At 46.1% G+C, this 14,139-nt stretch overlaps 1 protein-coding gene across 1 annotated transcript; it reads right to left on the bottom strand.

Moving 5' to 3' along the window:
* Nucleotides 1-279: 279 nt before the first annotated feature.
* Nucleotides 280-10,271, bottom strand: SPATA19 (spermatogenesis associated 19). The gene is made up of 7 exons (XM_028708936.2): nucleotides 9,660-10,271; nucleotides 9,417-9,473; nucleotides 7,300-7,461; nucleotides 6,420-6,502; nucleotides 5,182-5,259; nucleotides 2,424-2,522; nucleotides 280-503 (listed from the first exon to the last, which is right to left on the bottom strand). Exons 1-6 carry the CDS (start codon nucleotides 9,735-9,737, stop codon nucleotides 2,435-2,437), a joined length of 546 nt encoding a protein of 181 aa, XP_028564769.1. The 5' UTR covers nucleotides 9,738-10,271; the 3' UTR covers nucleotides 280-503; nucleotides 2,424-2,434.
* Between the last annotated feature and the right edge of the window lie 3,868 nt (nucleotides 10,272-14,139).

The raw sequence follows: 14,139 nt of genomic DNA, 5'->3' as shown, positions 1-14,139 counted from the left end.
CTGCAGCCCATAATGAGACAGCAGTTTAAGTGGAGTCTGCATCTTCTCCTCCTCCTTGTCACTGCTCACACTGCTGCTCAGGCAGCCTTATCAAAGAGGAGGAACAGGGTCTGGTGGGGCTTTAGGGATCAGCAGCAGGCCCTGTGCAGGGGTGTGGGCCTTGGCCGATGCCCCGTGGTGCCAACTCCGGGCACCAGGACTGCGTGCACACTTACCCTTTAAAAACTTTGCACCCTCCAAAAAAAAGATGAAAGGAAAGCCCAGTCTGTCTTTTAGAAAGCAGTTTAAATGGTTAGCAATTTTTTATTAGTCATTCACAGTTCACAGCCAGGCATTTATAATAGCCCAAGCAAAAAAAAAATAAGTAAATCCTTCCACAGGATTCAGGCTGTTTCTCTGGCCATTTCAAGAAGGCAGGGCTTTCACAGCCAAAGAAGAAGACCCAGAGGGCAGAGCAGGAAGGGCACCTTCTTCTCCTCAAGAGCCACAAGGAAGCAGGGACTCTGGGAGGAGGAAAGCACAGGAAGAAGATCAGGGTGGAAGAATGGTGCTCCTGCATAGGTAAAACATCAGATGTCACTGCTAGAGCTGCTACCAGGTCATTATTTCCCAACAGACGTTTCAGATTGCTAACTGAGCGACTGGTGATTTTTTGAGTTTGATCCAGAGATCAGGAAAAAACTAGAGGCTTCTGCATTTTCCTTCCCCCAGATTCCTGCCCAAGCTGTGTGCATGAGATCAGGGATGCGGAACATGTAAACCTCAGGATGCCATTGACCTACAACTCTCATCAACCCCTAGCCGGTATGACCAGTGGTCAAGAATGATGGGAGTTGTAGTCCAACAACATTGAGGTCATGAGTCCCATAGAGATGTCATGGAGGGCATGGGAGGATCCTGAGGAGGAATGGAAGCAACTTGGGGCATTGGATCTGAGTAGTCCTGAAGGGGGTCCTGGCAGGATGGGGGAAATTGACTGTAGGCAGGGGTGTAGCACTGTTCACCGGTGCCTGGGATGGGTGTGTGTGCATGTGTGCCAGGCAGGTGGAGCATGCTTGCCCAGCCCTCAATGCCCGATGGGCACTCATGCACCAGGCGGGGTGCGGAGGGTGAAGAGCACCCCCCACATGTTAAAATTCCTGCTCCATGATTGCAGTCATGGGATTGTTGTCTATCACATGATGGTATATGTTTTGACTCCACAGAGTGGGAAGTGACGGAGACAGGATGTTTGTGTTACTGTGTTCCGTGAAGTGGGACTATTGTCCTTTGTTCTTTTTCTCTTTGCTGTCTGATGCTAGAGAGAGAAGGAGCCATGTTGCAGTGCTTCATGTGTTTATATGTAAATAAAGTAGATTAGCCAAAATGCTGAGTTGCTGTTTGCGCAACTGCGCAAACTCTGCGAATCCCTAAGTGTGCCGGTGTCGGTTGGCATCGGTCGCTGTGATGTTTGGGCTGAAGAAAGCTTCTGAAGCTCCCGAACGATCGACCAGGAGGGGGAGAACATGTCACTGCATTCTGACACTGCATTCCCCAACCCATGCTGCCTCTGGACGGCTGCTCGCATGCCAAGTGGGGGCACAGCACGGAAGGTGCTGTTCACCCTCTGCACTCCCCAGGCAGGGCAGGGCAGGAATCTCTGTGGGGCTGCCTGGTTTTCACATACACCCCTTCAGACTGTGCACCCGGGGCAACAGCCCCCCTGGCACCCCCCACGCTATTCCATTGACTGTGAGATCCCAAGATGTGTCTGAGCCCACAGAAATCCAGGAAATGGAAAGCTGGGTCCAGGGAAGGGATAATTCAGGTTGGCAGAAAAGTACCCCTGTGGCATCAGGCACCTCTAATCAGAGACAGCCTGAAGTTGAATTCCCCTACCCCAGCACTGCCTCCAGGCGGTGAGGAGTATCCTCTTGCAGGGGGAGGCAACAGAGACTAAATTGGATGCTGAGCCAGTGCTGTCAACACCTCCTCCATCCTTCAGGGTCATGGAGGCACTAGAGGTGGCATGAACAGAGCTCACAGACCCAACCCACTAGGTCAATGGCCCATCCAGCCCAGCATCCTGCTCTTACAGTGGCCAGCCTGTGGGAAACCTGCAAGTAGCACATGAGCATAACTGTGCTCACCTGTGGTTTCCAGCCACAAGTATTCAGAATCCTTACTATTTCCAATTGTGGAGGCAGATCATAGCCATCATGGCTGGTACATAGAGCTAAACATTAACAGAAGAGTCCTAATGGTAAGGGCTGTTTAGCAGTGGAACAGAGGTGGCCAGCTGTCTTTCTGTGGAAATAGGCAACCACATCTCAGCGCTGTGGCTGCAGGTTCCTGCAATGAGTGGGGTTAAATGGCCTCGGGGTCCCTTGCAATGCTAAAATCCCATGGAGGGAAAGCCAGAGGGCTGTGGATGAGCACCTCACCTGTCCATGTCTTAAAACGCTGGCATTGAGAAGTGGAGATTGGTGTCTGATGGGCCGCTGTCCAGGTCAGTCACAGCTTGGAACATGACCCTGGAGACACTGGGAGGTAAAGAAATGAGGTCAGACCAAACTTGCTCTCATGCAGATTCTGGACAAGAGCTGGTAGTGATTCAGGGCACAAAAATCTGCTGAAGGTGCACATCCAGGAACCCTGGACAAGACCCCCCCCAACCACCCTTGTGAGATGGCCACTTAGTTGCTCCAAACACACCAGCATGTCAGCCTGCCACTGCAATGTGAGGTGGCAAGTCCATCAATAAAACTGAGGTTTCCAGACATGCTACCCAATAGAGCAGCTCTGGGAAAGGGGTTAGAGAGGAAGGCATCAAGGTTCTTTGGAAGGCCAGCAAGCCACTTAAGATGCTGCAAGCCCAGCAGAAAAAGGAGGAGGGGGCAGCCCAACCACCTTGCCTCCTATTATAAGTCCACAGGGTAAAATCAAGGGCAATTCTGGACTTGGGGAGCATGTCTGAATCTTCCCTGGATTGAGACCCACACACAGTACACGCAAGGTCAAGCATGTACTCACACACACTTTGTCACCAAACCCCCACTTCAAAACATATCCCAGACTGGGAAACCTTCACCCCATAGGCATAATTAGGCCTGGCATTGACTGGCATCCATATGTCCTGGAGACAATGAAGACGACAGCAATATTTCTTCATGCCAGTTGCTGTAAAATGGTAGGAGGGGAGAGTGGCTCTTGTGCTCAAATCTCGCTTGCTGGTTTCCCATTGGGGCATCTGGTTGGCCACTGTGAGAACAGGATGCTGGACTAGATGAGCCATTGGTCTGATCCAGCAGGCTCTTCTTCTGTTCTTATCTCCAAACAGGGCTAGGAAGGACCTCTGCTAGAAATCCCAGTGTAGACAAGAATGAACTAGATGGACCAATTGTCCCCTTATCACCCTCCAACAGTGAGTTAAGCATTCCAGAAGTGCTTTCTTTTGCACATATGAGGAATAGCAAAGAAAGATGGGTTTGACAATAACTCTCTTCTGTCTCAATCACAGCAACCACTATGGAGAAATTATCTTAACACTTCTAGTTTGTGTGTGTGTGTGTACCGTATTTTTCGCTCTATAAGAAGCACTTTTCCCCTCCTAAAAAGTAAGTGCGTCTTATGGAGCGAATGCAGGCAGGAGGCTCTGCTCAGCACTCCCTTTAAAGAGCCACGTGGAGCGTGTGTGCAGCTCTTGGGGGCTTTTCCCCGAGGAGGGAGAAGGGCTGCTCCACACACACTCCACACGCTCTTTAAAGGGAGCACGGCTCTTGGGGGAGCCTTCATCCCACTGCTGGGGAGAGGCTGCGCTGCAATCCTGCTTGCTGTCCTGGCTTCTGGGATTCAGAATATTTTTTTTTCTTGTTTTCCTCCTCCAAAAACTAGGTGCGTCTTATGGTCTGGTGCGTCTTATAGAGCGAAAAATATGGTGTGTCTGTGTGTGTGTGTGTGTGTGTGTGTGTGTGTGTGTGTACCAATTGTCTGACTCAATGTAAGGAAGTTCCCTATGAAACAATATACAGTGGTACCTCGGGTTACATACGCTTCAGGTTACACACTCCGCTAACCCAGAAATAGTGCTTCAGGTTAAGAACTTTGCTTCAGGATAAGAACAGAAATTGGGCTCCGGCTGTGCAGTGGCAGCAGGAGGCCTCATTAGCTAAAGTGATGCTTCAGGTTAAGAACAGTTTCAGGTTAAGAATGGACCTCCGGAATGAATTAAGTACTTAACCCGAGGTACCACTGTAAAAACAGAAGTTAAGGAAAACCAGTTGGCCTAAATGGGTTACCCTTTGCCAGTCTCTTTGGATGTGATTCAAATTGCAATACAGTGGTGCCTCGCAAGACGAAAAGAATCCGTTCCGCGATTCTCTTTGTGTAGCGGTTTTTTCGTCTTGCAAAGCAAGCCCATTAGCGCTAAGCGGATTAGCGCTATTAGCGGTTTAGAGGCTTAGTGGCTATTAAAGGCTTAGCGGCTAAGCTGCTAAAAGGCTATTAACGGCTTAGCGACTTAGAAAAAGGGGGGGAGCGGGGGGGAAATGGCGAGACTCGCAAGACATCTTCGTCTTGCGAAGCAAGCCCATAGGGAAATTCGTCTTGCAAAGCGCATCGCAAATGGAAAACCCTTTCGTCTAGCGGGTTTTCCGTCTTGCGAGGCATTCATCTTGCGGGGCACCACTGTATCCATATGCAGATCAACTCCGACTATAGAAACTGTGTGTAGAGATGTTATGGTCTATTTTCCCACTCCTAGGGTTAAAGACTCACTGATATGAGCACCGTTAAAAGAATTCCACATTGGATCACATCTAGGATGCAGTGAATTTATTTTCATACTAATGGGGCAGAACTAGGTAAGAATTATTTTTGGAAGCTGGTGTTAAGGGCAGAAGGGGAGCATTGTATTGAACTTGAAGGGATAGAATTGTTATCTCAGGAGTGTAAAAAGTTGCTTTAAAGTGGGTCAGGGCATTGGTCTATGTAGCTCAACATTTTCTACACTCACTGATAGTAGCAGCTCTCCAGGATTTCAGGTAGAGGACATTCCCAATCTTATTTGGAGATGCTGGGGATTGAACCTGGGGAGTTCTGCATGCAGAGCAGATGCTCTACCACTGAGCTATGGCCCTTCCCCATATGTGTAAGCAACAGAAATGCTGCTAAAAGCTATTTGCCCTTCCAGCTGGGTCTCACCTATTGCTCACTTTATCCAGCCTCTCTTGCATGGCATCCTTTCTCATATCGCTCGTGACATGATACACCCGGGTGTGACTGAAAAATAGAATCATAGAGTTGGAAAGGACATCAATATGTCATCTAGTTCAACCCCTGCCCAGGAAACCACAGCAACAACAACAACAACCCAACAACAAGAGTAGTCTTAAATTTCTTCATGAGGTTCCAAGATACGTTGTAATAATTTTAAAACAGCAACATTAAAAACAATTAAAGCAGAATAGAATCAAGATAATGAGGAAATCATTAGGTAGTCATCTAGCCTCTTCTTAAAATCCCATTCCAAAGGAGAGTCAACCACCATCCAAGGCAATATTTGTTCCACAGTCAGGAAATTTCTCATAATATTTAGTTTAAATCAATTTTCTTGTCAATTGGACCCATCAGTTTACGTCCTGGTCTTTGGGAGTATCTGAAAAGGAATCTGATTCATCATCTATGTGACAGCTGTTCAAATATTTGAAGATGGCAATCCTCTCCCCTTTTAACTGCTTCTTCTCTGGGCTAAATTTACCAAACCTGCCAGGTTTTCAAGGAGGTCTAGTGCTAAAAATCCACTTATCTCTCAAAGTGAGTCTTGCATACAGTTGAGTTGTCACAAGTAGCCATGCTCTACTCTCAGACGGCCGCGTTAAATTACACATAATGCTTGAACTCAGCTCTGCTCATCTTTTGGGTGCACATCTGAAGAGGTCTAGCTCCATGGTTTTCTGTTTCCTCCCCTCTGGATCCCCTCTCCACATCGAGTTGCCTGCTGTGGAATCATCTGCATATCTTCCGTGGGATTCCAGCATAGTGCAAAGGATTCAGGATCACTTTCTAGATCAAAGGTGGGGAGCCTTCAGGCCTGCAGATGTTATTAGGTTACCACTCCCAATGTCTCTGGCCATACTGCTGACTGAGGCAGCTGAGTGTTGGAGTACACTAACATCTAAAGGGTTGCAGGTCCTCCTTTCACCATCCAGATGTTGCTGAACTACAACTCCCACTAGCCCTGGCCTTCCTGGGGTGATGAGAGTTGTAGTTCAGCAACATCTGGGTGACCAAATGTTTCCCACACTACAAAACTATTTTGTGGTTGCATATTTCGAGGAAAGATCAATGTCCCACCCCTGTTCAAGAGTGTGCACTCAGATCATTCAGAGTGCCATTGCCCATCACTTCAATGGACACCATTGACCCATGTGAAGGCTCACCTCCATCGGACAAACTGGATCCTTGTCCTGTCATCTGTCAGGTCCAGGCTGGAACTGGATGAAAGTATTGTGCTGGAACAGTCCTGCAACAGTGATATGAAAAGTCTGCTTATGTGCACCAGAAAAATCTTGGTGTATACTCGATTCTGGCCAAACTAAGCCTCCTGATGTATATATTGCTCTAGGAGGCATAGTTTGGAGACATAGTCAAGTATACACTTCCAGAGGTAATGCAAAATACATAACTTCTGGTAAATGAGCCACACTAGTTGCTAGAGGGCCATGAAAATTCCAGTCTTCCACATGGAATTGCATACTCACTTCTCTGAATTTTGCAATGCAGGTTTGGTTCAGTCAAAATACATTTGAAAAGGTGTTCTTTACAAGATCAAAGATCCAAAAAAAACTTATTTTAAAGGGGGGAATGAGTTGAAAATGAGTACAAAAAGCTTACAAGTTGCATATTTCAAGGAAAAGTGCATATAAAACTATGTGCAATTTAAATGCAAATTCATTGTATAGCTCTCTTTTTTAAAAGCTATGCAGAAAGTAGGGGAAGAAAGGACTTATTGAAACTGACACAGACAGAAATACACTGATTTCTCCATAGAATACTTGCTTTTGCAGGCTATAGCTGCATACACACCATAAATTTAAAGCACATTGGAAGAATATTCATCACCATGCACACAAAAAGAATGCTGGAAACTGTAGTTTACCACTCACAGAACCACAATTCCCAAGACCCAATACAGTTTTCCAGATGTTTGGGGGAGTGCACTTTCAATAGATGGTGCATCCACAGCCTATTTTGGCTTCTCTACTTCCTGTTCTCTATCCCATTCTCATCTGCACATAAACTGCTGCAGCTCTCACTCACCCTTGGTGGCCTCCTGTCTTCAAAGGTCTCCCAGGTTTCTGGTTTTGATCTTGCTGCTGCCAAATCTAGGTCAATTGAAGGAAAAGTTCTGATCCCTTCCACCTGGCAGTCCGACCTGTTTTCTGACTTCTGCCTAAAGATCTTGACAGCATCTTCTTCGATCTAAGAGGCAACACAAACACACATGCTACCACCATATTCTCCCCCAAAGTGAAGTTATTTATCATACAAAACTGGTTGGTCACCATTAATGTCATTACAGTTGTACCTTGGTTTTTGAACAGTTTAGTTCCCAAATGTTTTAGCTCCCAAACGTCGCAAACCTGGAAGTGACTGTTCCGGTTTGCGAACTATTTTTGGAAGCCGAATGTCCAACCGGGTTTCCGCGGTTTCTGATTGGCTTCAGGAGCTTCCTGCAGCCAATTAGAAGCCATGATTTGGTTTTCAAACATTTTGGAAGCCAAACGGACTTCCGGAACTGATTCCGTTGGACTTCCAAGGTACAACTACTGATTTATGCCAAGTCATAAATGTGAATGACACTTGACTTCATAGAGTTTCATAAGAAGAGAGAGATGAAAAGAAACAGGCTTCTGCCCCGAAATGAGATTGCAATTTAGATATCATGGGAGGCAAAGCATGAAGAGAGGGGACTTTGAACAGGACCTCAGCATAGCTAACTTTATGCAGGATCAAACCCTCACTCATATCAGGGCCAACCAACTAAAAAATGCATTTTGCAACTCATGGCTCCAAAAAGGCCCAGACTCACTCAGGGCAGAACATCAACATTTCTTCTCTCCCTCCCTTCACATTGCACAATAAAATATATTTAGAAATGCAGATATTGAGAGGGAAATTAGAAATGCATAGGTTTGAGATAATATGCTTAAAAATAAATATGTGTGTGCAGATTAAAACAACAATGGATTGATGTAAACCAGGATGGGAAAGACTTGGGAATGATGTGTGTGACAGCAGTTCTAGATACATGTGGAAGTGAAAACATCCACATGTGGCTCAGTTATGCTTACCCCTATCCTAGCTCCTCTGCATTTTAGAGCCTTAGTTAAACGCAGTTTCGAAAACATGTGACAGCTTCCCTAAGTGCAGAAGGCTAACCTGGTGCAGACAACCATCCTTGAACATGCAGAGTTTGAGGAGGGTGGCGCTAGCATGCTCATGCTCATATGGCTAGTTAAGCCCCATGATGAGTGCTTACATAGGTCCCCGGTCTCCATGCTAATGTTGTGTGCTGGATCCGAATTCCTTCCAAGCAGTCTGCATGGACAGAGCATAGAAAGCTGCCCAATATTAACTCAGCCCCTTGTTTCATCTGTCTCAGTACTGTCAACACTGACAGGCGGTAGCTTGAATTTTATTCGGTTCGTAAAATGTATACACTGCTTGATGGTTAAAAAACAAGCCGCTTATAAAAAGAATGAAACAATGATATTATTAGTAAAAACAACAGTTCAAAGCATTTAATAATAATAATAATAATAACCCAAAGTAATCAATAAACTAAAACTAGATTAAAACACACACGAACATTCCAAATATCTGGACAGGTTTGTCTAAGCTAAAAGCTTTCCCAGAGATTTGGGCAAGGAAACTTTCCCAGACACACCTGGAGATGGGGGGGACTGAATTTGGGAGCTTCTGCATGCAAAGCAGATACTCTGCCACTGAGCTATGGCTTAAGGTAAAGGTAAAGGTAGCCCTGCCCGTACGGGCCAGTCTTGCCAGACTCTAGGGTTGTGCGCCCATTTCACTTAAGAGGCCGGGGGCCAGCGGTGTCCGAGGACACTTCCGGGTCACGTGGCCAGCATGACAAGCTGCATCTGGCGAGCCAGCACAGCACACGGAACGCTGTTTACCTTCCCACTGGTAAGCGGCCCCTATTTATCTACTTGCACCCGAGGGTGCTTTCGAACTGCTAGGTTGGCAGGCGCTGGGACCGAACGACGGGAGCGCACCCCGCCGCGGGGATTCGAACCGCCGACCATGCGATCGACAAGTCCTAGGCACTGAGGTTTTTACCCACAGTGCCACCTGCAAGCTATGGCTTACCTGCCCCCCCAATTTCAGCCCGTAGCCCTATTCATTACACTCACCTTCTTCAGCCAATGCTCCAATACGTACTCTATCTCTGGCTCAACTATGTTATCAGCCTTAAAGGGGAAAGGGAAAATGAGTGGTAGTGAGAAATTCAACAGGGTCACTTTATAGTATCACCAGTGCTTTTTTTTAAATGGGGGTACTCAAGGGTATGCAGTACCTGCACCCTTTTTCTAGAAGAAAAGCACTGATATCACCCCCCCCCCTTCACAACCTCACAGCCCCTCCTGTGTCCTTACTGGAGCATCGTCAGCTGGGAAAGGTGTTCTAGAAGCCCTGCGGAACAAGATGTACGCTCCCCATGTGGTAATGATCATCCTGAGGCACTCTTAGCGAGGGCCAGATCTCCCTTGCCTCAACCACCGTTCTCATCTGCCCTAGAAAACGTGTGGCCTCTGCAATTCCAGTTGTGTGTTTGTGGCAGGGAGACATTATTGTGTCACTAAGTGCAAAAAAACAGTTGTCCAGGCAACCATGATGTCATAATGAGATGGGGGGAGGGCAGATACTTATTGGTCAGATTCATTGTGGAATAAATATAGCTGTTTATTCTTTTGAATCTGGAAGACTGTGGAGTTTACCACGAAAGGCTGGCTTGTGAATGTCCAACAACTAGCCTTGAATGAGAATCTTACTGAGTACAGCAGGGCCAGCAAGGTGCGAAAGACAGGATACCGGGATGACCTTCATTTGGCACTTAGCTAAAGTTCTCAAAAACTGGTTGTGCACCAACAGCATAAAATACTGGGTAACTGTTTTTTGTGCGGCAGCAATTGCTTGTTGGCGGAGGATCTGGTCCTCATTTTAAAATTATTAACACCTTAAGTTGCTCTGCCTCATTTCAATATAGTGATTTTAAATTTCTCACTTTTTTATATTCTACATAGTTTTTAAATTCTATATTTAATATTGTACTTAATGTACTATATTGTGTCCCTCCTTTTCAGCTGGTTATTGACCAAAATAAATTAACATAAAATGCATTTGGGAATTATCTATGCTCGCAAGTTTAGTAAAAATGGACTTTGATTTCTGGAATGATGGACCTCAGTTATGTGTTTTTAGTATTTTTGGGTTGGGAGCTGCCCAGAGTGGCAGGGGCAACCCAGTCAGATGGGTAGCATATAAATAATGTAGTAGTAGTAGTAGTAGCAGCAGCAGCAGCAGCAGCAGCAGCAGCAGCAGCAGCAGCAGCAGTATTAAATGGGGTGTGAGGACGATGGCGCAGTATTGCTTTGGTTTTGGGTTTGCTTCAAGAAAAGCAACAAATACATGTTACTTTCAAAACAATGTACGGCCTGTCATATCCTGCCAGAGTGTAAGAAGTGTGTTGATACAATTGAAAGCGCAAAGTTAACTTTGAATGCATGGTGTGGAAATTAACTTTTGTGCCCTGCAGCCTCAGTCCTTCCCCTTTAACGCCTCTGGGAAACAACCCCATGCAGACAGAAGGAAGTTGACCTAGAGTTGCCCCTCCCTCCATCAAATCAAAGAGGAAGGCTGGCTGAGCTATATCTCTGGAGAATCCATGGAGTGCTGATTCAGAACCAAGGTTATTGGATTGGTTCAGGACCGATTGTGTCTGTTCCAAGGTGTGTGGGTGTAGGTGTCAGGTGGTGGTGGTAGGGTAAGTCATAAAGTGCCTGGTCAAATCTCTAAAGACACACTGGTGTCCATTTAGGATTTAGGATTCTGGGTACAACAAACACACATGTCTGTACTTACCCAGAGATGTCTCTGGAGCAGAGTTGCCACCAAAGTCCTGGGAGCGAATTCCATAGCTTAACTACATGCTGTGTGAAGAAGTACTTTCTTTTTGTCTGTCTGCCCTGAATCTTCCAATGTTTAGCTTCATTCACTCTCTCTGAGTGGATGTAGGATTTCTCATGACATTACTTTTGAGGTTGCCCAGGGGTGTTTGTAAGTGTCCTCACTGTCATTCTTCAAACCATCTTTCCAGCATTCTGCAGCCTCCCTGGGTGCTCATTCTTCAAAAACCTTATGTCCCAGGCTGGTTTTTCCTGGAAGTGCAGGAAGGTGGGAAGTCTGCCTACAACTGGTCATTGTTGTACGTTTTAAGTGAAACCTTTTTACTTTTAAACAAATCCAGGCAGAAAGATGTCTTTAAAAGGTTATAGGAAGGGATTTATTTTTTTAGAAAATGTGAGCACACTGATCTCAGGTGCTTAGGAGCTAGACTCCTTAACATCCTCCACTTTGATTAAAACTAAAGAGAAGGCAGTAAATGGTTACTCCTTCCAAGGTGTTTTTTCAGATCAGAATGTAAGAAAAGTGTTGTTGCTGACCTTTAAAGCCTTAAACGGCCTCGGCCCAGTATACCTGAAGGAGCCTCTCCACCCCCATCGTTAGCCCAGACACTGAGGTCCAGTGCCGAGGGCCTTCTAGCGGTTTCCTCATTGCAAGAAGTGAGGTTACAGGGAACCAGACAGAAGGCCTTCTCGGTAGTGGTGTCATCCCATCAGATGTCAAGGAACTATCCGACTTTTAGAATACATCTGAAGGCAGCTCAGTTTAGGGAAGTTTTTAATGTTTGAAGTTTTATTCTGTTTTCAATGTTCTGTTGAAAACCGCCCAGAGTGGCTAGGGAAACCCAGCCAGGTGGACGGGGTGGAAAATAAAATAAAATAGTAGTAGTTGTAGTTGTAGTTGTAGTAGTAATAGTAATAGCCAGCTGGATCAGGCCAATGGCCCATCTAGTCCAGCATCCTGTTCTCTCACAGTGGCCAACCAGGTGCCCTGCCATGGGAAACCTGAAAGCAGGAAACAAGTGCAAGAGCACTATTCTCCCCTCCAGTTTTCCAGCAACTGGTATTCAGGTGCATTGCTGTCTCTGACCATGGAGCCATCATAGCTAGTAGCCATTGATAGCCTTTGACCTCTATGAATTTGTCAACTTCTCTTCTAAAGCCATCCAAGTCGGCAGCTGACATTACCTCCTGTGGGAGCGAGTTCCATTCTATAACTATGAACTGTGTGAAGGCGGACTTTCTTTTATCTGAAGATGAACATTCATCTTCATCAGATGTCCACAAGTTCTATTGTTATGAGAGAGGGAGGAAAACAAATTCTGTTCACTTTCTCCATTCCATTTTTAGAAAGCAAACAAACAAACAAAACTTCAGGTTGCAGAAGCAGCTGGAGGCTGCAGAACTCTTAGAAACATAGAATTATAGACTTGTAGAGATGGAAGTGACACCAAGGGCACTGGCGGAGGAAGAGGAGTGCGGGGGGAGCATACCACCCCCGGCAGCGCGATCCCGGTGGGGTGCCATCTGGGATGCACCCCCACCCATGCTGGGTGCCACACTCCTGCGTGCAGCGTGCCATGCCCCAGGATGTGTACCACACCCCCAGGACACATGTCAGCCCCGCCCCCGTCTGCTCTCCGCCCCCTGATGCTGGAGTGTGAAGCTCCGCCACTGACCAAGGGTCATCTTAGTCCAACCCTCTGCAATTCAGGAATCACAGCTAAAGCATCCATGAAAGATGGCCATCCAACCTCTGCTTAAAAACCTCCAACAAACCTCACGAGGGAGACAGTTCCACTGTCTAGCAGCTCTTACTGTCAGAAAGTTTCTTCCTGATGTTTAGTCAGACTCTCCTTAGAAATGCATGGGATAATAATTATCATATTGACATAAATGACATAATAAACTACATATTTTAATATGAATTTTCCTGCTTAAAAAAGTTAATGTGGAATAGGATGAAATAGACTTTTAAGCACATGCAAAATTGACTGATCTAGTCTGAGGTCCATCCATGAGGTTATAGCACTGGTGTCCTATAGATATGCATGCATTTTAGGCAGAGTAGATGGATAGGAGTCTGTGTTCTCACATTAAACCTCCCCAGTGGAAGTGCATCTGCTGCCTGAAATAAGAGAATCGCTTTTCTTCACATTATAATCACCAAAGCCTTCCAAAGCCCAGACTAGCCACCTGGGCCAAAGACACAGGGATTTGGGGACTCAACTGCACAGCTGTGGAGCTGTACAAGGCATTATTTACAGTGAAGTCACAGATGCAGGAAAGCCTCATCTACCCTTGTACTGCCTGTCATTTCGCCCAATGGGGTTGTAGTCACATGTTTGCAAATGTAAAGAAATAATTTGTACCCTTGAGGGCAGGGGATCAGGGGGTTTTTTGGGGGGGTGGACAAGTGTGAGGGAATAAATGATGGGCAGGGAAGGAGTTAAGCATCAACCTCGATTTTCCACTGCTGGAAATGCTTCTTCGCTGCAGCAGTACCTCTTACCTTTTTAAAAGAGAAAAGGCATCAGGGGTCTCTCACACGTGGTTGTGTGCAATGAGTAGTAGTGATCTGTTGAGTAGGATTTTAAACACCATCTCCTTGGTTTAAATTCAACATTCTCACTAGTTCACATTGCTGTCCATAAGCTGGCACTGATGTACAAAGCTTCATACAGCTTGGGACCAGGATGCCTAAAATATAGTCTCATCCCTGAATATTGCACTCTGTAGGAGACCTTGTCCTCCAGACACCACCCACTCAGGAGGTGCATTCCATACGATATTGAAATTGGGGCATTAGTGTGGTGACACCAACCTCTTGCAACTCTTTCCCATTATACAGTGGTGCCTCGCAAGACGAAATTAAGTTTTGTCGTCTTGCGGTTTTTTTCGTCTTGCGAAGCACGGTGTCGGGAAAGTTTTGGAAAAGCTTCAAAAATCACCA

The sequence above is a fragment of the Podarcis muralis genome, chromosome 15 (genome assembly GCF_964188315.1).
Source record: "Podarcis muralis chromosome 15, rPodMur119.hap1.1, whole genome shotgun sequence".
Classification (NCBI taxonomy): Eukaryota; Metazoa; Chordata; class Lepidosauria; order Squamata; family Lacertidae; genus Podarcis; species Podarcis muralis.
Note: the sequence above shows the minus strand (reverse complement) of the source record. Positions and strands in the feature narration are given on the sequence as shown.